The sequence below is a fragment of the Erpetoichthys calabaricus genome, chromosome 3, assembly GCF_900747795.2.
Source record: "Erpetoichthys calabaricus chromosome 3, fErpCal1.3, whole genome shotgun sequence".
Taxonomy (NCBI): domain Eukaryota; kingdom Metazoa; phylum Chordata; class Cladistia; order Polypteriformes; family Polypteridae; genus Erpetoichthys; species Erpetoichthys calabaricus.
Genome location: NC_041396.2, coordinates 275,702,063 through 275,728,343, shown reverse-complemented (window position 1 = coordinate 275,728,343; position 26,281 = coordinate 275,702,063). Strand labels below are relative to the sequence as shown.

General features: G+C 38.5%; 1 protein-coding gene across 1 annotated transcript in view; it reads left to right on the top strand.

Moving 5' to 3' along the window:
- arhgef15b (Rho guanine nucleotide exchange factor 15b) overlaps positions 1-26,281 on the top strand; it is a 122,132-nt gene that overhangs the window by 59,447 nt on the left and 36,404 nt on the right. The window contains 3 exon segments of the mRNA XM_051925437.1: positions 5,958-6,013; positions 6,651-6,892; positions 8,117-8,277. Coding sequence (XP_051781397.1) covers positions 5,958-6,013; positions 6,651-6,892; positions 8,117-8,277 — 459 coding nt within the window.

Genomic DNA, 26,281 nt, shown 5'->3' with positions numbered 1-26,281 from the left:
TGCTAGTGCTGTGCCACCATGTCCTGCCATGTTTAATTATTAACAGTATAGATTGTTTAAATGATGTTAACATTTTATCTGTATAATGTAATGAACAGAATTTACTGTCTTAATCTTCTTTATTTATTTTTCTGGTTTGTACAATGCTATATACTGTATATTCTGCCGTTCTTTATTATATTCTGTAAGTGCCTTGAGCATGGGAAAGGCGCTATATAAATAAAATGTATTATTATTTTTATTATTAACATATTTTGCTGCATTTCATCTTAAAAATGATATCGTCGTCATATGTAAATATGCGCTTTATAAAGTGGCTAAGGTTGTGCAATATTGTAACTGCATAGCAAGTTTACAGTGAGGTAATTGTACTTATAAGTACAAACAGTTCTACAAGGAGCACTTGATGGACTGATTGAGTGCGTTTATAGTTCTTGGAATGAAACTGTTTCTGAACCGCGATGTCCCTATAGGAAAGGCTCTGAAGTGTTTGCCGTTTGAGAGCAGTTCAATAGACAGCATGGCTGAGGCAGCGTATGCTAGATGATGTATATCGATAATTCTCTTTCTGATCAGATTGTACACTCAGAAACAGTGGGATAAATAGTGTGAGTGGTGCATTGACAGGAACAACGCTAAAGCAGCTATGGTATTTGGAATAGTTTGGCCATTCCGTGGACCATTATATTGTTACAGGTCAATTACAATCAGATGCCTTAAACTAATAAACAATATGCGGTTAATTTCAGTGTATTTGATAAAGCCGCGTCAGGGATGTGGATCTAAAAACCCAGCCACAGGAGATGCACAAGCCAGTGTGTTTCTTCATGCCAGTACCAAGCCCGGATAAATGGGGAGGTGTACGTCAGGAAAAGTTTACGCCAAATTTACGTGTAAACTTTTGCCAAATCAATATGCGGACAACAATACAAATTTCCGGATTTACCAGATCATTCGAGCCCCGGGTTAACAACAACTGCCACCAGTACTGAAGAGGAGGAGGAGAAATGGAGTAGGGATTATTCTGAAGGAACAGTACGTCAAGAGTGTTCTGGAGGTGAAAAGAGTGTCAGACAGAGTAATGATTATGAAGCTGGAAATTGGAGGTGTGATGATGAAATTGGGTGTGCAATGGATGAGAAAGAAGATTTTTGGAGTGAGTTGGGATGAAGTGATGAACAGTGTACCCAAGGGACAGAAAGTGGTGATTGGAGCGGATTTCAATGGACATGTTTGGTGAAGGGAACAGGGGAGGCGAGGAGGTGTTGGGTAGGTGTGGTGTCAAGGAGAGGAATGAAGAAAGTCAGAGGATAGTGGATTTTGCCAAAAGGATGGACATGGCTGTTGTGAATATGCATTTTAAGAAGAGGGAGAGACATAGGGTGACGTACAAGAGTGGAGGAAGATGCACACAGGTAGATTACATCCTATGCAGAAGAGTCAATCTGAAGGAGATTGAACACTGCAAAGTAATGGCAGGGGAAATTGTAGTTAGGCTGCATAGGATGGTGGTCTGTAGGATGACGTTGGAGATCAAGAAGAGGAAGAGAGATGGCAGAGCCAAGGATCAAATGGTGGAAGTTGAGAAAGGAAGACTGCAAGGTTGAGTTTAGGCAGAAGGTGAGACAGGCACTGGATGGTAGTGAAGAATTACCAGACAGTTGGGAAACTACAGCAGATGTAGTAAGGGTGACAGCAAGAAGGGTGCTTGGCGTGACATCTGGACAGAGGAAGGAGGAAAAGGAAACCTGGTGGTGGAATTGGGAAGTACAAGATAGTATACAGAGGAAGAGGATGGCAAAGAAGAAGTGGGATAGTCGGAGAGATGCAGAAAGTAGACAAGAGTACAAGGAGATAAAGCGCAAGGTGAAGAGCGGAGGAGGCGAAGGATAAAGGAAAAGTATATGATGAGTTGTATGAGAGGTTGGACACTAAGGAGGGAGAAAAGGACCTGTACCGATTGGCTAGACAGAGGGGACCGAGCTGGGAAAGATGTGCAGCAGGTTAGGGTAATAAAGGATAAAGATGGAAAACGTACTCACAAGCCAGGAGAGGGTATTGAGCAGATGGAAAGAGTACTTTGAGAGGTTTATGAAGATAGAGAACAAGAGAGAGAAGAGGTTGGATGATGTGGAGATAGTGAATCAGGAAGTGCAATGGATTAGCAAGGAGGAAGTAAGGACAGCTATGAATAGGATGAAGAATGGAAAAGCCGTTGGTCCAGATGACATACCTGTGGAAGCATGGAAGTGTTTAGGAGACATGGTAGTAGTTTTTAAACCAGATTGTTTAATGGAATCTTGGAAAGTGAGAGGATACCTGAGGAATGGAGAAGAAGTGTACTGGTGCCGATAATTTAAGAATAGAGGGGGATGTACAGGACTGTAGTAACTATAGGGGGATAAAATTGATGAGCCACAGCATGAAGCTATGGGAAAGAGTAGTGGAAGCTAGGTTAAGAAGTGAGGTGATGATTAGTGAGCAGCAGTATGGTTTCATGCCAAGAAAGAGCACCACAGATGCGATGTTTGCTCTGAGGATATTGATGGAAAAGTATAGAGACGGTCAGAAGGAGTCACATTGCATCTTTGTGGACCTGGAGAAAGCATATGACAGGGTGCCTCGAGAGGAATTTTGGTATTATATGAGGAAGTCGGGAGTGGCAGAGAAATATGTAAGAGTTGTACAAGATATGTACGAGAGAAGTGTGACTGTGGTGAGGTCTGCGGTAGTAGTGACGGATGCATTCAAGTTGGAGGTGGGATTACATCAGGGATCGGCTCTGAGCTCTCTGTTATTTGCAATGGTGATGGACAGGTTTACAGATGAGGTTAGACGGGAGTCCCCGTGGACTGTGATGTTTGCTGATGACACTGTGATCTGTAGCAATAGTTGGGTGCAGGTTGAGGAGACCCTGGAGAGGTGGAGATATGCTCTAGAGAGGAGAGAAATGAAGGTCAGTAGGAACAAGACAGCATACATGTGTGTAAATGAGATGGAGGTCACTGGAATGGTGAGGATGCAAGGAGTAGAGTTGGGGATCAACAGTACAGAGTAACGGGGATTGTGGAAGAGAGGTGAAAAAGAGAGTGCAGGCAGGGCGGAATGGGTGAAGAAGAGTGTCAGGAGTGATTTATGACAGATGGATATCAGCAGGAGTGAAAGGGAAGGTCTACAGGACAGTAGTGAGACCAGCTATGTTATATGGGTTGGAGACTGTGGCACTGACCAGAAAGCAGGAGACAGAGCTGGAGGTGGCAGAGTTAAAGATGCTAAGATTTGCATTGGGTGTGACGAGGATGGACAGGATTAGAAATGAGGACATTACAGGGTCAGCTCAAGTTGGACGGTTGGGAGACAAAGTCAGAGAGGCGAGATTGCGTTGGTTTGGACATGTGCAGAAGAGAGATGCTGAGTATATTGGGAGAAGGATGCTAAGGATAGAACGAACAGGCAAGAGAAAAAGAGGAAGGCCTAAGAGAAGGTTTATGGATGTGGTGAGAGAGGACATGCAGGTGATGGGTGTAACAGAACAAGATGCAGAGGACAGAAAGATATGGAAGAAAGATGATCCGCTGTGGCAACCCCTAACGAGAGCAGCCGAAAGAAGAAGAAGAAGAGGGATGTGGATCTAAAAAAGAAAGGGAAACCACACAAGAACATGATGCTGGGTGCCGCCAGTTTGCAAAACCGAACGGAGTTCAGTCTGGAGTAAATGATAACTAAATTTCTTTTTAGTTTGGTTTAATTTTTAGTATATAGTATCATTTACTATAAAACAAGTGATTAAAATGAGGAGTTCTGTGGAGCTTAATACTGCTAGTCAAATAACATGTATTTTCCAATACCTATAGCCAATGTAACTGAGAACATCTGTTTTGTACTTCATTGTTTGTCTGTTAATGTTACTTTTTCCCAGGTGCATTGAACTTTTTTAAACATTTTAACATTCTCTGGATTTGTGTTTTCTTATGTTTTCTTTGTTCTGGCAGCTCCAATTTTGGTCATCGTTTAGTTCTCAGATGAGAACTATGTACTGTTTATAGAGATATTAAAAGCACATAATCATTTTATTCCTGAACTGTACTTTTCAGTGCTTCATAGCTTCTATTTTTTTTGTTCTTCTTAATTTGCTTCATTTCTTTGGTCACAATGTGTTTATTTTTGATGGAATTGTTTCTCCTGTTTAAGATCTGTACACTGTTTTATAACTTCAGTTTTGTGTATTATATGTAACTGATTGTATATTACCCTCATCCTGTAACAATAACATATCTTCTGTTACTTTGGATATACGTTAGATAACACCACACTCACCTCCAAAAACTTGGGTTATTTGACAAGATTCACATTATGTGGAATGCAAGTTAGACGTTTACTGTAGTAAATACATGTTATGGTACCACTACTGTTAATCAATGAATTTGTAAAATGTAATAAAATACTGTGTTATTCTCATCTGTTTAACCAGTACTGAATGCTAATAGAAATTACCTTTAATGTTTTATAATTATGTATTTTGTAGTTAGAAATATTTGGCAGACTTAATATTGCTAATTTATTCAGCAGTGTGGTGTTTTATAAACTCTGTGGGAAAGTTAGCTTAGCTTGAAAGTATCATGGGTCATCATCATGGCCAGTTATACAAAGCCATCACAAAAACAAAAGATTTTCATGAGGACACACCATTCTTTTTCACATATTTTGTCAATCCCTATTGATGTTATGAACAAAAAATATTGTCAAACTGAAATTTCACACAGAATTATTATACCACTGTAATTGTTGATTTATTCCTATACAGTTCTTTTTGTTAAAAATGTTTTGTAACAATTGTTCAAACTTTATGCAAAACCGTTTGGTGTCTAGCTATACTAATTCATTTAATAACTGTAAACAGTTCTGTCATGTCTCCTCTTAATCTGCTTTTGTTTAAGATAAAACGGTTCACCTTCTTCATTTTTTCCTCATGTCTAATAACCTTGCAGGCCTGGATTCAGTTTAGTCAAGCCAAGACAGTTGTCTAATAACGATCTGCGTCTTGCAATTACTCACATATTGTAAAATAACTTATACATGTCATTTTTTAACAAAAAAGACCAGTATTTGGAGATTCAGCCATTTTAAGGGAAGACCAGCTGTGTGCAGTACCTCAGCACTTGTCTTCTTCCACAGTAACCTTTTACCCCGCTAGGGTGCGGTTTCCTCTTCAACGACAAAATCACAGTAAATTCTAAATTGCCACGTGGCTGGTTTTGTTTTGATTAACTTCTTTATAATGTGAGAACTCACACAACCAAAAAGAAAACGCATCCTTACCTAAACGAAAAAATGTACTAGGGATATGGGATGAAATTATTGTTTTCAGATCTCTTTTGTTGTCACAAATAATGCGCCGGAAACATGGAAGTGATGTTTTTTAATCAAATCTTTCAAAGCGGACATATTCTTTTAGTTTTTTTTCTTTTGTTTTGTTTTGGAGCCCCGTGCCTAATAGGGTTCATTCTGAAATGCCAGGATTAACTATCCATCCATCCATCCATTTTCCAACCCGCTGAATGCAAACACAGGGTCACGGGGGTCTGCTGGAGCCAATACCAGCCAACACAGGGCACAAGGCAGGAACCAATCCCGGGCAGGGTGCCAACCCACCACAGGACACACACAAACACACCCACACACCAAGCACACACTAGGGCCAATTTAGAATCGCCAATCCACCTATGTAAATTAAATTTTTTTTTTTAGAAAAGGCTGAACCTGAATGCACAGCTTTATGTGGCAAATGCATGTATACTATGTTTGTGAAGAAATAACTTTGAGTTGAAAAATATTTAATTTATAATTTAAGTAAAAGTAGGAGTAAAACTGCTTTGGTATACAGATCCAGATAAGCAAAACTGATGAAATGGTCTCATCTAGTTTTTAATTTTAATACAAAATATATATTTTTCCAGACTCCAGGACACAGTGAGGCATGTTTCTATAGACTGGGAATCAAAACTGCAGGATGGTAAGCGAAAACCTTGGGGGGGATAAAAGTTCACAATACATATATTCAGAATGATTAGATTTTTTTTCTTTCTAATGTAATAATCTGGATTAATTTTATTTGCTTTTTATTGTTCATTAATTAGCCTTCTTATCTATTATTTTATTTTTTAGTGTTTAAAATGTGTTCCTTATGTACTTTATAAAAACCAATTTATCTACGTGATTGTTGGCAGTTGATGTTTTTAAGCTAGTACTTTAATTATAAGTAGAAAAAAACTCTGCAGAATCACAAAGAAAATATTCATGATCCTGAAGTTTTTTAAGTTTTCTTTTGAGATTCAACATAATGAGTGCTGCTGCTTTGCCTTCTTTTATTGATTTTTGGGTGTCCTTCCAGTAACAGATTACGCAGTATTAAATTATCTTTCTGTTTTTGTGTTTATAATAAATATAAAATTTACAGTGAAAACAGGCATTTTGTAAGTTCAGAATTAATGCAGGGTTCATTGCAATATAAATTAAATTGAAGCTGGATACATCAATATCCTTATCTTGTTGTCTTGCAAGGCTTTTATTTATAGCAGCAGTAACCTGATGTCCTTGATACTTGTTCTGATTGTACTAACTATACTATATAACCTAACTTTGTCATGCAGAACCCCTCTATCAGACATACCGGGAGTTTGTAATCTCAAAAGAGATCAAGCGTCAATCAGTTTCAAGGAACATCAGCAAAACCAGCATAGACTTTATATCAGATTCCACATATGCAGCAGGCACTCACAAAAACAAGAGCAAGACTGGTCCTCCTCAGAGTCTGTTGTGGCAGGAGCTGCCTGCTGTGCGAGAAAGCGGTATTCTGGCAGAACTAAGCCCTGCAGAATGTACTCTTCAGGAGGTAAGTGAGCCAAATGAGGTGAGGTGGGCAATAGTGTTAGTGGGAAAAAATGACAGGAAGCAAGTGGGTGAGACATTGAGGAAGGAAGGAAAATCCATGTTTCAATTTCAATAGAAAAAGTGATTGGGTCATGGTGGGGTGGAGCAGAATTCTTTGCTGTTTCCTACAAAAACTGAGATTATGGGTGTGCCTGTGTTTTAACCATTAATGTGTTTCTAGCAGTAATTAGAAATCCTTTGTTCAATTTGAGTAACACAAATAGGGTAAAATTTAAGGAACCTCTATTCTGAGATGTTTTTTGTAAACAGTCATTAAAATCGTTTTCAAATTTGCTACGCTGATGTAAATGACCCAAAGTGTTTTTTCTGTCTTGAACTTACAGATATACTGTATATATAGTTCAAATTTATACTTCAGTAACTAATGGCTGCTAGAGGTAGCTGTTGATTAATTGGTACATATACAATGCATTTCTTGCATTGGTCTTGCCTTTCATTTATTGTTTCTGGAAATTAGTCTTGAGTGTGGATTTTTATACTTGGAAAATACACTTAGAATATTAGTTATGAATACTGCATTATTTTTTGAGCAGATACTGCTTGCATCCTTTCTATAGTTACCGTTTTTTTTTTTATTTCCTTTAAAATGCATTATTTCAAAACTTAAAGTTTTGTCCTAGTTTTTCCACTGTTTTGTCAGTTATGCAAGCTGTTTAACATGATCTGCATTTGAGCACAACCTTAATGCCAGCATGGATGTGCCAGAGAAATGCACATTTAACCAGTACTAGTGGAAAATAATCTTTGACCCTTGCAGCACTATAGTAAACAGGGACACGGTAATGATAATAACCACCAAAGAAGTATAGATTTTGATTGAGTAGTTGAAATATTCTTCATATAAGAATAAATTATTTATTTATAAACAGTTAAAATATTTTTGATCCAGTATTGTGAAAAATTCCAGTGGTTTTCCCTGCTGTTTTTTTACCTTTTGTGCTTCAGCTGCACCTTACAGTCTGGATACTCTAAACTGCTATAAGGAATTTAATTAATATTCAGAATAATTTAGACAAATGTATATCAACTTTATTATTATTTTTTCATATTGTATCAAATTTGTGTATATTTAAATAGTTCAATGTTCTAATACCAACAGCACAAAACAAGATTATAATGGTTTCACAGGCAATGCTAAACCATTCCTGTTTTTTGCCCAATACAGAGTATGTTTGAGGTCCTTACATCTGAGGCATCATACCTGCGCTCCCTCAATGTCCTCATTGAGAACTTCATGGAATCGAGAGAGTTGGCAGAAACCATCATTATACGTGAGAAGAAGATCTTGTTCTCCAACATTACACGTGTAAGAGAAGTCAGTGAGAGGTCAGTTCCCTTTCACCACATCATCATTTACACTGCTAAAGTAAAAGTACTGAAAGATTATTGAGGTTCAGGTCTAGCACAGTGTGCAAGTACTTAAACAGACTTGACATTTGATTATAAGTAACTAATATAATTTTAGGAGGCCATATTCTTTCTGCTTGATTTGTTCTGAAGCAGTGTGCTAATCATACAGTGTCAAGTGAAAGCCTAGAGTCTTCTGAATGTTAAGCATACAATAGATAGATTCACATACCAAGATGAAGTAGGAGTTTTTCTAATAGCTTAATCTATGGTAGGGCTAATTAATTGTTTTTAGGAATTGGTTTATTGATGCTCTTCATGTTAAGTGTCAGGGCTAGCTCTTAAAAAGTGCAGAAGACATTCCCAATGTGGTGCTCATTTCAGCAGTCACTTTCTCAGAATGGAGTCCCCTCTTAACGCTTTCAGTCAAATTAGATATGGTTTTAGTGCATGTGCCCCATCCTAAATTGTAAATCCTACGTACCTGTACAGTCTGCAAGGTACTGATTTATTTATTTTTTTTAAATTTTGTGTGTGCCTACTAAGTAAACTAGGCAATTGTGTTTTGGCACTCCTGGTTGGAATTCTGGTTTTTCTACATAAACGACATATTTCAGAAGGGACAGTCACATTTAAGGCACACAAAAGCAGTGGGAGACCTATAGTAAAGTTGCATAGCCAAAACGTACATACCAAAAAAGGGATGTGGTTATTAAGAATTAAAATTTTGTGATTGTAAACAAAAATTTTATGGAACATGCAGTGCCCACAAAATCATTCCACTATTTAAAATGTTTAAATATTGCTGGGTTTTAAAAGGTCAGTTGTTGGTGGTTATCCAAAACAAAATATATGTCCTCTCTGCAAATTAACTGTTTGGCCTTTTGGCAAAGATTCTTAATATTACAACTGGCTCATTTGAATACTGTGATATATTTAATGTACAGATTAAAATTTCTAATCCCGCATGGCAAAGCCTAATATAACAACAAGGTTAAAAGGTAGGACCCAACCCATGACAGACTTATGCACCCCTCCTCCTCCCAAACCTCCCACAATCACTGCTCAAAAGATTTAAACTCCAACGTGTACATAACAATACAGCTAGGTAAAATGATCAAGAATCAGAACTCTTCATTGAGCCCTTAGTGAGAAAATATCAGTTTAATAGTTGCATCCTATGTTGCAAATGAACTGTAATGTAAATATAATTTTAAAGCAGACATTTTTGTAAGATTAGATATTAAAATCCTTGGAATATGTATCACTGTTACATGTATTTCTTTTATTTTATCAGTTTTGTATTGGTGATATTGGCTAAACCTACAGATTAATTTAAATTTTATAAGTGCAACCCTCTTACTTCTAGCATAAAATACTTTTTGAGGTCTGTGTACCAGACAACCCTTTTTGTTCATCTAAATGGTGCACACTCTTATTTACTCTCAAAACAAGTGCCATCATGCTGTTTTGAACTTGCAATGTTTGAAACAAAATTTTTCACCAGTGGGCCAAATTGATAATTAACTCATTGGTGTTTCTTTTAATGTGTAAGAGCCATAATAAGCTGGTACTTTGTGTTTGTTTGACAAGTTATTTTAAAGCGGCTACAGAATAACTTCCTACCAAGACAGCCATTTAAATGTTTGTCCACCTTGACTCATATAGGTGTTGTTTTGTTCTTGGTACTTTTATTAAGTGCCATAGTATCTTGTACAAGCTTTGACAATAACAAAAATATCAGTTGTCCTAAATTTTTATTTAGTTCAGTGAAGAGTATGCATGGTTGCTTGTAGGTTTATGTCAATAAGCATCATTCTTCACTGTACCAGTCCTGTCTGTCCAGTAAGGGATTATATAATTTAAATCCAAGACACTAAATGTTGTAGCTGATTTTTCCAATCTTTTTATTTTGTTTAGTTTACTGGTCCAAAATTAATACCATCAGTGATAAAAAAGATAGGAATTTTGCATGTAAATTCAGAATTCTTATTTATGAAATTCAACACTGTACTAATTTCCGTATATGTTATGTATGTTCCCTTATATATAGAATGCTTATTTCTTGTCCACAGGGGGAAATTTGGCTCTTTACATAAGGTCTTTTAATAAATAAATACATTAATAGATAGATAGATAGATAGATATACACACACACTTTGGTCTGAACACACACCAGTATAGCTATAAAGCAAGAAAATTAAAAAAAGAAAAGTTCTGACTTGGCTTTCACAGATGAATTGCCGTTGGTTTAAAGGAACCCCAGTAGAGTTTCTTTTCACATTTCTACTGAATAATACTTCTGGCTAAATGTACTTAATGAGTCAACCAGAGGATGTGCAGCATTATTCATAATGGCCCTCCATTTTATTTTAATTTTGTCCTTCGCTGCTACCTTCAGGGGGTTCAGAGTACATCCTATAACTGTGCTTGCCCTTTTAATTAGCTTGTTGATTCTTTGAACCTCTCTTGAAGTGATGTTACCAGCTCAGCATACCACAGTATAGAAAGTTGCACTGGCCATCACAGAGTTATAGAACATGTGAAGGATGTCACTTTCCAGATTAAAGGAAATGCAGTCTCCTTTCTTGTATAGTTCCTCTGTGTTCCAAGACCAGTCTAACTTGTCATTAATGTCGATCCCCAAGTACTTGTATGAGTGGGACACCTCTACATCCTCTCCTTGAATAGTGACCAGACGTGGTGGCTCTTTGGTTCAGTGAAAGTCAATAATCAGTTCCTTGGTTTTGCTGATGTTAAGATGCATACAATCCTCTTTGCACCAAGAAACAAAGTTCTACATCTTACTCCTATACTCTCTTATCCCCTTTATCAACACACCCCATAGATGCATAATCATCTGAGAATTTATGCATGTGAAGCCTATTATCAAGGACACCATAGGCTTATCCACCTGCATGAGTTTTCCCCATAACAGGGATGGCTAGATGGTATTGAAGGTGCTTGAGAAATCAAAAAACATAATCCTCACAGTGCTTCCTGCTTTGTCTAGGTGAGAATAAGCCTTGTGGAGTAGATAGATAATTGCATCCTCCACTCCAATCTTTGCCCAATAGGAAAACTACATTGGGTCCAGGTGGCCTACCCCAAGAGGAGTCATATAGTTCAGGGCTAGTCGCACATAGGTCTTTATGATGCGAGATGTACGTGTCACTGGTCTGTAGTCATTAGGCGAAGAGACGTCTGCCTTCTTTGGAACAGGAACAATGCAGGATGTATTCCATAGCAGTGGCACTTTCTGAAGCCTTAAGGACAGACTGAGCAGGTGACAGAGGTCACCACAAAGTTGATCAGCACAGGCCTTAAAAACTCGAGGACTGACTCCATCTGGTCCCACAGCTTTTCCTGTGTGTAGCTTCCTCAGTATTCTCCTTATCTGGTCTTCAGTTATGGACAGTCCACACTGGTGGTCAGATGTGGACTTGTCACTGGCCATTCCAGTTGATGTTGTAGGAGTTGATGTAGTAACTTTACTGTATATTTATTTGTGATGTTTAGCCCTAGATAGTTAAACTGATCTGCAATGACAAAAGGAAAGGTGTCCAAACTAATGCTGTTTACAATAGAATTCACTGGATAAAACACACTTTTGTTCAAATTAATTTTGAGTCCAGATATCTTTTAAAATTCTGCTAGTTCAGTTAGGGCTGCAGGCACTGAATTTTGTGGGTCTGATATATACAGTACCATGTCATCTGCATATAGTGATATTTTCCTGTTCAAGTCCTTTCGAAAGTGAACAGCTAATGGCTTAATGGTGATTGCAAATGGCAGTGGTGACAAGGGGCATCCTTGTCTAGTATCACGTTCTAGTTTGAAGTAGTCCAAGATAATGTTAATACAAACTGAAGCTTCTGGAATGCTACACAATAGTTTGATCCCTGTGCATATGTTAGGGCCAACCCCAAATTTATGCAAAGTGGTGAATAGGTAATCCCATTCAACTATATCAAATGCTTTTTCTGCATCCAAAAGTAATAAGATCTCTGGAGTGTTGGACTTTATGGGTGAATATATTACATTAAATAGGCATCGAAGGTTGGAAGCCAAATGTTTATACCTTTAATAAATCAGGTTTGGTCTTGTGATATTACTGAAGGGAGTACTTTCTTAATCCTTCTAGCTAGGACTTTGGCGAGTATATTAACATCATTATTCAGAAGTGAGATTGGTCTGTATGATGCACATTGTAATAAGTCCTTATTTTTCCTTAGGAAAAACAGTAATTAATTCTTGGCAAAAAGTTTGAGGTAGAATTTTATTGTGTCTGGCTTCTGTGAAAGTTGCTAATAAAAGGGTAGCTAACTTGATTGAAATTTTTTATAAAGTTCGGCAGGGTAGCCATCAGGACCTGGTGCTTTCTCACTCTGAAGTGAGTTTATAGTGTCTAGTAATTCTGATAGAATTATAGTATAATTATCTGTCAGAATTACCGTGTCAGAGTATCCAGCTGTGGTATCCGTAATGTATCACAAAACACATTAGATTGTGTCTTGTATTCTTTAAACTGAATAGAATATAAGGACTTATAGTAGTCTCTAAATGTGTAGATTATATTTTTATGGCCAATGATTCTATCTCCGTCTGTGTTGGTGATTACTGATACTGTTTCTGATTTATTTTTGTGGGAGAGATATGAGATAATCTGCCCTCTTAAAAATTACTTCAGAGTTTCCCAGAGTATTCATGCAGAAACCTCTGAGGATGCATTTGTCCCTAAAAAAAAAAAATCAATTTGCTTGGATTTAAATTCTGTAAAGTTCTCATTTGCTAATAACAGGGGGTTAAGACGGCAGCTGCGAGATGAGTATGTGGGGCATAGTGATGTGAGTTCCATGATCAGAGGGCTATGGTCAGACATAACACTAGCGTTGAATTTGCAAGATTGGATCACGGGCAAGAAATTGTTATCTATAAAGAAATAATCAATTCTTGAGTAACAATGATATACTGGTGAGAAGAAGGAATATGCTCTTAAGTATGGATTTAGAAATCTGTCTGATAAGTTATGATTAATTTAAAACTGTGTGATTATTTTTGCAGTGTTAGATATTGTCGCCCCTGTAGCTGAGGACCTATCCAGGTCTGGATTTAAAATACAATTAAAGTCTCCGGCCATTATAATTTTGTGAGTGTTCAAGTTAGGAATCGATACAAATACATTTTGTATAAAGACTCTATCATCCATATTGGGTGTGTAGATATTTATCAAAATCACTTTACAATTAAATTAATTATCCATCACATATCACCCTTCAGGATCAGATACTACATCTGATAATGGAGGCTAAGGATCTGCGCTGGTATCCCGAAGGTTGCCGGTTCGAATCCCCGTCACTGCCAAAAGGCCACTGCTCTGCTGGGCCCTTGAGCAAGGCCCTTAACCTGTAATTGCTCCAGGGGCGCTGTACAATGGCTGACCCTGCGCTCTGACCCCAAGGGGTATGCGAAAACTACCAAATTCCTAATACAAGAAATTGTATAAGGCGAAATAAAGAACAATAAAGAACAAACAAATTACAGTGGAACCTCGGTTTGTGAGCATAATTCGTTCCGGAAACGTGCTCGCAGTCCAAAGCACTATTATATCAAAGCGAATTTCCCCATAAGAAATAATGTTAACTCAGATGATTTGTTCCACAACCCAAAACTATTCATATAAAAATGATTAATACAAAATATAAAGTATAGTATAAAGAATATAAAGTATAAAATATATATATAAATGTATAATCATGGCTGGTGTGAGTGAGTTTCTAAACTCTTGTGGGATTCCACCCAACGGGACGACACACGGAAGAGCGTCCCAAAGCAATCGCAGTCTCCCAGCGCTGTAACAGTTTGCCGTAAAAGCGAATCCGAAAAGATCACGGACATGCTATAAGCGCCTGCCGTCGATGGGTGATACAAGGAACAAGGAACATTATAAATGCGCAGGGCACAGTATTACTTGGCCACGACCCTGCCTGACTGCTGTGTCTGTGTATAGGAGAGTGGCAGATCCCTCTACAATAAATAACTGCGCTGTTGCTGTTTCAAGCTGAATAAAGCTGGTGTTGCTAAAGTACTGAGACTCAGCTTCATGTTTTGGGATACAAGACGGGGACTCCAAAGCACAGACACACACACACACAGAGTCACAATGCTGTAGTAAACAGTATACACTCATATGAATGTTGACTATATGAGTGAAGCACGCTGACTCAGACGGAGAATAGGAGACAATTGCCCACAATCCTGCAGCGAGCGAGAGAGAGAAGAACCATCAGCTCAGTTGTGATCACATGACACTCAGCAGACAAAGAGTATACATACTACTCGTATTGCAAGACCTCGCTTGTTTATCAAGTCAAAAGTTATTACAAATTTTAGCTCGTCTTGCAAAACACTCGTAAACCAAGTTACTCGCAAACCGAGGTTCCACTGTAAATTGTTCTATGAATTAAGATTCCCACGCTTCTAGTTTTCTTTGTATAGCTGGAGTGGAATATTTGGCCAGTCCAGTTTCTTTGCAGTCGGAACTGATCCTTGCTGATTAAGTTAGTCTCTTGTAAAAATCCTATCTTGGCATTTAGACCTGCTAGGTGAGTGAATACTTTCTTCCTCTTTTATTCATGATTAAGACCTTTGACATTCCAGCTCACAAAGTTCACTGTTTGGTCATAGAGACATTGCTTCTGAAGTTTTGTTGTCATTTTATAATCTTAAATTAAGCTTGAACATTATTGCATATGATAGGTTTAACCATAATTTCCAATATTGCCAGGAGTTATAGCTATGAAGCCTATTGTTGTGTTGGCATTTACAATTGTGGAGATGAAAAGGATAGATAAGAAATAGCTTGCTCTCTTTCTCTCATCCCCCAGACCCCCTGCCCCCCATATTCCCTCCCTAAGTAAGGCTAGACCACACTTCACAAAGTTCCAGTCCTCTGACATGCCTAGAGATCGAGCACGACCAGAACAAAACAAGCCCTCAAGCTGTGATGTAGAAGGAACAGAGTGGAAATATCTGTTGACAATTCAGTACAAATACTATAAGCGTGGAATATAATCTAGAGGCCTCATTGAACATTTCAGTGAATTACAATCTAAATGAATCTGATGTCGCTTCTCAGAATGAAACAAGAGATTATATTTGAAAATAACTGCATTCGGATTTTCCCTGATTTTTCACCTTCAACAGCTGCTAAATGTGTCACATTTTACAGCATTAAACAGCACGTACACAAAGCCAAATTTAGATACAGCCTCTTGTATCCTGCTAAATTAAGAGCGGATGTTCAGGGCAAGTTCTACATTTTTAGTTCTTCGGATGAAGCAGAAAAAGATCTAAAAATAAATTGATCCTGACTCTTTTTTAAATACGACTGTGAGTTGCATCGTGTCCCAGCAAGGCAAAGAAGAATACTGTATACCTGCAATATGGCCTTTTTGCAGTGAGTCTTTTGCCGTAGTTATACAATTTATTTAATTCCCTGCTACTTTAATATTTTAATTACAATTACAGTAATCCCTCGCTATATCGCGCTTCGACTTTTGCGGCTTCACTCTATCGCGGATTTTATATGTAAACATATTTAAATATATATCGCAGATTTTTTTGCTGGTTCGCGGATTTCTGCGGACAGTGGGTCTTTTAATTTCTGGTACATGCCTCCTCAGTTGGTTTGCCCAGTTGATTTCATACAAGGGACGCTATTGGCAGATGGCGGAGAAGCTACCCAACCAGAGCGCGTATTACGTATTAAATAAAACTCCTCAAATATATTGTGAGCACGGGGGCTGTTCGCACACTAGAGGATACGGCCGCTCCTCAAAAAACGATGAAAGATTACCTTCACATTGCTCTCTTCCTTGCTGGGCTTACATATGGCTGCTTTGTCAAGCGATATGCTTCCCGCACTGTGCTTCGCATACTTAAAAGATCAAACAGCACATATTGATTTTTGATTGCTTTTCTCTCTCTCTCTCTTGCTCTGACATTCTTTGCTCCTGACGGAGGGGGTGTGAGCAGGGGGGCTGTTCGCACCCCTAGACGATACGGACGTCTAAAAATGCTGAAAGATTATCTTCACATTGCTCCCTTCAGTGCAGCTGCTTTGTCAAGCGACATGCTTCCCGCACGGTGCTTCGCATACTTAAAAGCTTGAACTGCACGTATTGATTTTTGATTGTTTACTTTTCTCTCTCTCTTTTGCTCTGACATTCTCTGCTCCTGACGGAGGGGGCGTGAGTGGGGGGGCTGTTCGCACCCCTAGACGATACGGACGCTCGTCTAAAAATGCTGAAAGATTACCTTCACGTTGCTCCCTTCTGTGCAGCTGCTTTGTCAAGCGACATGCTTCCCGCACAGTGCTTCGCATACTTAAAAGCTCGAAGGGCACGTATTGGTTTTCGATTGTTTGTTTTTCTCTGTCTCTCTCTGACATTCTGTACTCCTGACGGAGGGGATGTGAGCAGAGGGGCTGTTCGCACACTGGCCTACAGGATATGGACGCTCCTCTAAAAAATGCTGAAAGACTACCTTTACATTGTACATCGTTGCAGCTGCTTTGTCCGGCGGTGCTTTGCATGCTTAAAAGCCAAACAGCCCTTTGATTGTTTGCTTTTCTCTCTCTCTCTGACATTCTGTGCTCCTGACGCGCACTCCTTTGAAGAGGAAGATATGTTTGCATTCTTTTAATTGTGAGACGGAACTGTCATCTCTGTCTTGTCATGGAGCACAGTTTAAACTTTTGAAAAAGAGACAAATGTTTGTTTGCAGTGTTTGAATAACGTTCCTGTCTCTCTACAACCTCCTGTGTTTCTGTGCAAATCTGTGACCCAAGCATGACAATATAAAAATAACCATATAAACATATGGTTTCTACTTCGCGGATTTTCACCTTTTGCGGGGGGGTCTGGAACGTAACCCCCGCGATAGAGGAGGGATTACTGTATAATTCTATTTATGTGTGTGTGTGTGTGTACAGTATGTGTGTATATTGGAAAATATATATATATATATATATATATATATATTTACATACAGTATATGTGTATATACATATGTACATATGTGTATGTACAGTGGTGTGAAAAACTATTTGCCCCCTTCCTGATTTCTTATTCTTTTGCATGTTTGTCACACAAAATGTTTCTGATCATCAAACACATTTAACCATTAGTCAAATATAACACAAGTAAACACAAAATGCAGTTTTTAAATGATGGTTTTTATTATTTAGGGAGAAAAAAAATCCAAACCTACATGGCCCTGTGTGAAAAAGTAATTGCTCCCTTGTTAAAAAATAACCTAACTGTGGTGTATCACACCTGAGTTCAATTTCCATAGCCACCCCCAGGCCTGATTACTGCCACACCTGTTTCAATCAAGAAATCACTTAAATAGGAGCTGCCTGACACAGAGAAGTAGACCAAAAGCACCTCAAAAGCTAGACATCATGCCAAGATCCAAAGAAATTCAGGAACAAATGAGAACAGCAGTAATTGAGATCTATCAGTCTGGTAAAGGTTATAAAGCCATTTCTAAAGCTTTGGGACTCCAGCGAACCACAGTGAGAGCCATTATCCACAAATGGCAAAAACATGGAACAGTGGTGAACCTTCCCAGGAGTGGCCGGCCAACCAAAATTACCCCAAGAGCGCAGAGACGACTCATCCGAGAGGTCACAAAAGATCCCAGGACAACGTCTAAAGAACTGTAGGCCTCACTTGCCTCAATTAAGGTCAATGTTCACGACTCCACCATAAGAAAGAGACTGGGCAAAAACGGCCTGCATGGCAGATTTCCAAGACGCAAACCACTGTTAAGCAAAAAGAACATTAGGGCTCGTCTCAATTTTGCCAAGAAACATCTCAATGATTGCCAAGACTTTTGGGAAAATACCTTGTGGACTGATGAGTCAAAAGTTGAACTTTTTGGAAGGCAAATGTCCCGTTACATCTGGCGTAAAAGGAACACAGCATTTCAGAAAAAGAACATCATACCAACAGTAAAATATGGTGGTGGTAGTGTGATGGTCTGGGGTTGTTTTGCTGCTTCAGGACCTGGAAGGCTTGCTGTGATAGATGGAACCATGAATTCTACTGTCTACCAAAAAATCCTGAAGGAGAATGTCCGACCATCTGTTCGTCAACTCAAGCTGAAGCGATCTTGGGTGCTGCAACAGGACAATGACCCAAAACACACCAGCAAATCCACCTCTGAATGGCTGAAGAAAAACAAAATGAAGACTTTGGAGTGGCCTAGTCAAAGTCCTGACCTGAATCCAATTGAGATGCTATGGCATGACCTTAAAAAGGCGGTTCATGCTAGAAAACCCTCAAATAAAGCTGAATTACAACAATTTTGCAAAGATGAGTGGGCCAAAATTCCTCCAGAGCGCTGTAAAAGACTCATTGCAAGTTATCGCAAACGCTTGATTGCAGTTATTGCTGCTAAGGGTGGCCCAACCAGTTATTAGGTTCAGGGGGCAATTACTTTTTCACACAGGGTCATGTAGGTTTGGATTTTTTTTTCTCCCTAAATAATAAAAACCACCATTTACAAACTGCATTTTGTGTTTACTTGTGTTATATTTGACTAATGGTTAAATGTGTTTGATGATCAGAAACATTTTGTGTGACAAACATGCAAAAGAATAAGAAATCAGGAAGGGGGCAAATAGTTTTTCACACCACTGTATGTGTATATGCATACTTTACATATGTTTACATTTTTTATTTCCCCCAAACAGGATTGTTTAACATCACACCTCTGATTTATTGTGTTAGGATTGTACTATCATATGTTATCTGCATCTCCATGGGAACTGTTTAACATCATACCCCGGGTTTATTCTTTCGAGCCTGTTGAAATCAATTTCTGAGCTGTATCAATGAATGAATACAGGTTGCAGTTTAATTCAAGAGATTGAATATTTCTTCTTGACAAGGAGCTAAACTTTCCTACATTCTTTTCCTTTCAATGAGCATTGCTTTTTGAATACCTCAGACTTCAAAAAAAAAACTAAAATTGTCACACAGCAACACATTAAACTACATTCATCATCGTCATCAGAGTTCTATTTAGTCTCAGTGTTTCTTACTGTTTAGTTAGAAAATCTAACTCTAAAAATAATGACGAGCAAAACAGCAGAGTTTCGTTTTGAATACCATTTTGCACATCCATCCATCCATCCATTTTCCAACCCGCTGAATCCGAACACAGGGTCACGGGGGTCTGCTGGAGCCAATCCCAGCCAACACAGGGCACAAGGCAGGAACCAATCCTGGGCAGGGTGCCAACCCACCGCAGGACACACACAAACACACCCACACACCAAGCACACACTAGGGCCAATTTAGAATCACCAATCCACCTAACCTGCATGTCTTTGGAATGTGGGAGGAAACCGGAGCGCCCAGAGGAAACCCACGCAGACACGGGGAGAACATGCAAACTCCACGCAGGGAGGACCCGGGAATCGAACCCAGGTCCCCAGATCTCCCAACTGCGAGGCAGCAGCGCTACCCACTGCGCCACCGTGCCGCCCCATTTTGCACAATTCATGATAAATTCTTTTTGCATGTCAAGTTGCAATCATGAAACTTGATAAAAAACTGGTATAATGACAGCATAATAAACTAGAGGATTTGGACACAAAACAAATCCTTCTCAGCAAAAACCACAACAGATGTGTTCAGGAGGACAAAAGTTAAATGTACCTGTTCCTGGTATTCCTAAGTGCAGTCTTTTGTCAACCAAAACTGCCAAGCAACATAATATTTTAGTCCTTAATAGGACTGTTTGGGTCAATAGTGTGCTGTGGGCACAACAGTCTCTGCTCCCAACACTACAAACCATAACACAAAACAGTACACTTTCCCTGCATACAACATGAATCTATACTGGCAGCTATTTAGAAGAGCACACTAGCAACTTACAGGCATTGTGTGACATCATATAGAGGTGGGAGAGTGATGATATTTACCTCACCTTCACTGACTGGCTACTGGGAGGGGCTTTGGGCATCATCGTGGGTTGCAAGGGAAACTGGGAATAATCCCTGACAGGAACTAAACACCTTTCTTCCTGTGTCAGTTTTGCAAATTTCACTAATTGCAAAACACCATTTTTTCACAAAATGTTCTAGGAAGAAAAACCTTAAAGTGTGCTGCAAATACAAATTTGTCTGAATTTCTGGTTCATCATTTTGTGTGCACTGTGCAGTCACTAAAGATGAGCATTATACTTAATTATCAGCATTTATGATGCAGAAGTCCTAATGTTTTTTAATTAATTTCTGACTTAGTCACTATGGGACTGAATTGGTGCTGGAGATGTTTTCCCCACACAGAATCAAAAGCGGAACCTGGAAAGAATGATCCTGAATCAGATGTAGCTTCAATATCTAAACTCACTGGCTCAGTCCAGTTTCTGGGTTGCCTAATGCCTTTTACATATGTAACACAGGCTACTATTGCACATATCTTTCACATTAATTTAGCTTTACTTCTGAAAATGTTATCTTTGTAATAATGAAAAAAGAAAGCTGTACATATTACTGGACACAACTCACAAAAGTGCACCTTTAGAGAACACAAAACAATAGATTTCAACTCTGGATATAACCTATATATGAGCGAGCTGTGTTATAGATGCCTTTCTGATTTAAATTGGTGGGTGTGTAGTCTTTGGAAAGCTGGCGAGCTTTCCAGTGATGCTGTAGGTGGATGGAAGAAAGCTGTGATGCTGGCACAGTTCCTCAGAGGCATACCTTTTAACTTCAAAAAATTGTATGTTGATCATCAGTTTGATTTGTACTAGTCATGAGTTTTCCTACTGAAAACATTTGTCTTACTTCTCGCACATAAAAATGCAATAATGATTAGCACTAATGCAGTACATAAATGTTCATCCATACATTTCTCAACCCATGTAATGTACTTTTAGTGATGCACAGAATGAGAATCTGTGCCAGCAGCATTGGTCATAAGGCAGAACACAAACCCTAGACACAGTGATACTCAGAATGAGGAGATTTATAGTCACCATTTAGAGTAAGTTTTAACATTTTCAATATGTAGGAATGAAGAAGGATTAGGTGGAGGTGGTTGACACAAGCAAAGTGACTGAGCTGTAGTTAATGCAGTGATAGCACAAACCCCTGCACCATATACTAATACATAAACATATACACATTCTAATTGTAATCAGTTGAAAAAAATAGTATATAAGAATGTATCAGTTAAATGGAATAATTGTGAAATTTAGTCCCACACTGAAAAACAAAGTTGTAAATTCAACTTCTTGGACTTCTTATCTGCAACATATATTTCCTCTCCTCCACCCAGACTTTAAAACTCCAAGCCATTCACACCTTGGCAAAGAAACATGTCTGACTGTATTTTGACAAGTCAGAGAATTTGTTGCTAACTGAAATGCTCAGTTAGAGTCAAAACCTCACATCTTAGCTTCTTAAGCTTAATTTCATGGTTATTGGTGAATGTATATGTCATTCTGCATTACTGACTTATTTCATCGTATATTTCTAAATGTGTTGAATAACCTTTATAATCTGTTCAGTGATTTTTTTAATTGCATTTTAGCTTATTTTATTTTGGTTCCTCTTTATAAAGCATCTTGAGATAGGGTCGCTTGTTATAGTATAAATATACAGAATTATTTATATTATGTAAAATTATAGCCCACACAAATGTGTTCTGCTTTGCATTATTTTAGATCCCTTGTCTGTACATACTCTTAAAACGATTGCTAACTGCACACTCAATTATGGATACAGATAAGGTGTACTTCAAAACTGTGAACATCAATGGTTCTTATTTTGTTTTTTCATTTTTATATGAGCCTTTTGTTGTATGGAGAAATGAAATATTGACTTGGTAATTATTGTTGTGATTATCTAAGTGGTTTATATACAGAGCTCTTAGATAAGTGGAAAATTCTAATTAAGCGCATTATATGGATATGATGAGGGGAGCAATAGTTAGAAGAAACCAGTAAGAGACAAATCACATAATACATACCTGATTTTGTTTTTTGTTTTTTTTTAACCCACACTGTTCAGCTAAGATCTAATTTGACTAGGAAGGTGATACTAGGCAATCAGTCTTCCAGGTGTTTGTAGTTCACAAGAAATAAAAAGAGAATTCACAAGTAAGAGCAAACATTAAATTAGGAACAAATTATGTATCATTTGTTTAAACTGGTCATATAATTGAACGGCATAAGAGAGTGGGAAGGATAAGACAATGGCCTTCAAATTTTTTTTTTAAGATAATAGCATTGGGAATTCCAGTTTCAGTCAGTATTTTGCTATAAAAGTAAGTGTACCTGTAGTCCCTCAAGGTTATGTGTAAATTAGACACATAAATGAGTTAAACTTTGGCTAATAATGCTCTATTGTAGTGACACAAATGTATTAGATAATTGCTAAAAGATTTTTGTGTTTATACAGTAATTACTGATACTAATTGTGTATGTGCTGCTAGTTTTTTTTTCCTTCATCACTTTGACCACATTCTTTTCTGAATACAAATCTTCATCCAAATCTGCTTGTAAAGATAGACAAGCAGACAGCTTTACTTTATTATTAATATTTTTTATCTGGTTATCGGCTTATTCCTGGCTTTAGACTTGTGTTTTATCTCCCAGTCTGTTTGGAAATTCATAACTGCCTTGTTTACTGGCTGTACATTTTTGTTTAACTTTTAGAAACACAATCAGATAAATAATATCACCACAAAAATCTTGTATAATGTTTAAATTTAATAACTTTTTTTGTATCTTCGAGCATTACTTGGGCTGTGAAAACCGTGGTAAAAGCGTAAGTCCTAAGTGTCACTTGGGCAACTGTACAAATGCGTTTTGGTAAGTGTTAGAACTGAGAATCACTTGGGCTGTAAAAGTCTTGTCAGCATAAGTCCTGAGCATTACTCGGGCAACGTTATAGGCGGGTCTTGCGTAAGTGTTACATCCGAGCATCACATGGGCCAAGGTGTCGGTCTTCTTCTCTCATCTGTAAGTGTGATCACTAGCCCCTACCTCTATAATAATGACGTCTCATAAGAAACGTTTTTCAGCAGCCCAGGTGTTGCACACTCTTGCTAGTGATACTCAGGTGATGAAACTGAAACGGACAGTCTGAAAGTGATTCTGATGAATCCAATAAAGTGACTTGCGTCTGGATGTCTGTTGACCCTGCTTCAAATAAACCAGCGCTACCTCGTTTTGATTTTATGGGGCAGCCAGGAATTAAAGTGGATGTTGACAGCCAAGATTCACTCACTCACTTGAAGTTATTCCAGGAAGATGACGTGACTGACAGAATTGTTGTTGAGATTAATCATTATAGTGAGCAGTGTTGGACAAATAACCAAAGACCTAAGCAGTTTTCCTATTCAAAAGATGGGAACTAGTAACTGCTGATAATATCTGGGCCTTTTTAGGCTTTTTGATATTACAGGTAAAACCTGAGCAGCAATGGTACTGGTCCAAGAACAAAATTTTGGCAACACTGTTCTTTGGAGAAATTATTTCTGAGTGTAGTTTTCACTGATTATAAAATATTTTCACTTTACTAACAATAAAGACTTTGATGAGAATACCCATAGGCAACTGTGTTGCAAAACACAGCACAAACACCATCATCAAGTTTGCAGACGACACAACCATCATAGGCCTTATCACTGACAACGATGAGACGGCCTACAGAGAGGAGGTGCTGGCATTGAGTAATTGGTGCCTGGATAACAACTTGTCTTTTAACGTCAGCAAAACCAAGGAGATGATCGTGGACTATTGGAAACAGCAAGGCATAGAACACCAGGCCATCTACATCAGTGGCGTAGATGTTGAAAGGGTTAACAGCTTCAAGTTCCTCAGAGTAAACATCACCGAGGATCTCTCGTGGACCCTTCACGTAGGCACTGTGGTTAAGAAAGCTCGCCAGCGGCTCTACTTCCTGAGGAGGCTGAGGAAGTTTGGCATAAATGCCAACATCACCTCAAACTTTTACAGGAGTGTGGTCGAGAGTCTGCTGATGGGCTGCATTACCGTCTGGTATGGGAGCTGCTCTGCCAGCAGCCGGAAATCACTACAGAGAGTGGTGAAGGCAGCAGAGCACATCACGGGCAAGAGTCTCCCTGCCATTGAAGACATTTACCTCCATCGGTGCTTGCGTAAGACAAGCAGCATCATAAAGGACCACAGCCATCCAGCACGCCAGCTGTTCTCATTGTTACCGTCTGGCTGCTCGGACTACAAGACTTAAGAACAGTTTTTACCACCAGGCCATTCGACTCCTCAACAGCAACACCTGAACACTTACTGTACATACACTTACATTACACCTACATTGCATTACATCTACATTGCACTACTCACACACAAACTGTACCTGCACACACTCTGAATACTGACTGGAACATGCATCTGCACTTTATGGAATATGCATCTGTACTCATAAAACATTATCTGTGCAATAACTGTCATTTGTACTTGCTGCTCATTGAACTCATATTGCTCTATAACTTCTTTTAAAACGTACATATTTTATTTTATATGGCTTGTCTATTTTTAACTTGTATTTTTTTTTTTTTTAGCTTCATTAGATCTAGGCTGAGTGACTTGTTTTTCTCGTCATACACATTTCATTGTATGTTGACCCTGTGTTAACCTATATATGACAAATAAACCTAAACCAAACCATCCAACACCCAAACTGAAGAAAATTTAGGAGATATACCAGGCCATTATAGCAAAATTTCGGAATGTTTACATTCCAGATTGAGATGTCAGCATCGATGAGTCTCATGGCTTATAAGGACAGACTGTCATGTCTACAGTACATTGCATCAAAAAGTGCAAGATTTGCCATAAAGTTGTACGAGCTTTGTGAATGTAAAAGGGGATACATTTGGAATTTGGTTCTGTATACAGAGAAAGGGACAATGTTTGATCAGAAATATAATCATTACAGCATTGCTACGTTGTCGGTGCTGATTTTGATAGATGCTTTGATGGATCAAGGTTACTGTGTAACTATGGACAATTTTTATACTTTGCCAGAGTTATTTGACATCTTGCTGTAAAGAAAGACTGACACATATGGAACAGTGCATCCCAACCATCGTGGCATGTCTCAAGACTTTGGCAGAGCTAAATTACAGTGAGGTGCACTAATAGCTTGAAATGGAAAGACATGAAAGATGTTTGTCGTCTTAGCACTGTACTTAATGCAACTACAGTCACTGTACAAGCAAAAGGCAACAAGCAGATTATAAAGCCTTAATAATAATAATAATAAATTTTATTTATATTGCACTTTATATTTTAGCAATCCCAAAGTGCTACAGAGTAAAAATAGAATAATAAAATAAAAAAAAGAACAGAAGAGTCTATAAAATACTTTAACAAAATGACTTTCTAAAAAGATGAGTTTTTAGGTTTCGCTTAAAGGCCTCAGTCGACTGTGGGGCTCTCAGGTAATCAGGGAGGGCATTCCACAGCCTCGGCGCCACCGATGAAAACGCCCTGTCACCCATGCTGCTGAGCTTAGTTCTGGGGACTTGAAGAGTGTTAGTGAGTACAGAGCGGAGGGAACGTAAGGAGTTATGGGGGGTAAGGAGTTCCTGTAGATAAAGAGGGGCATGTCCATAAATGCACTGATGGGTAAGAAGGGAGACCTTGTACTCTATTCTGAATGAAACAGGGAGCCAGTGAAGGGTTTTCAGGATTGGGGTGATGTGATCATACTTTCGCACCCTCATCAGGATCCTGGCAGCGCTGTTCTGAATATACTGGAGTCTCTGGATACTTTTGCCAGGAATCCCAATGAGGAGTGCATTACAGTAATCCAGCCTGGAAGAGACAAAGGCATGGACGAGCTTCTCTGCATCTGCCAGGGTGAGTAATGGGCGGAGTTTGGCGATGTTCTTGAGATGGTAAAAAGATG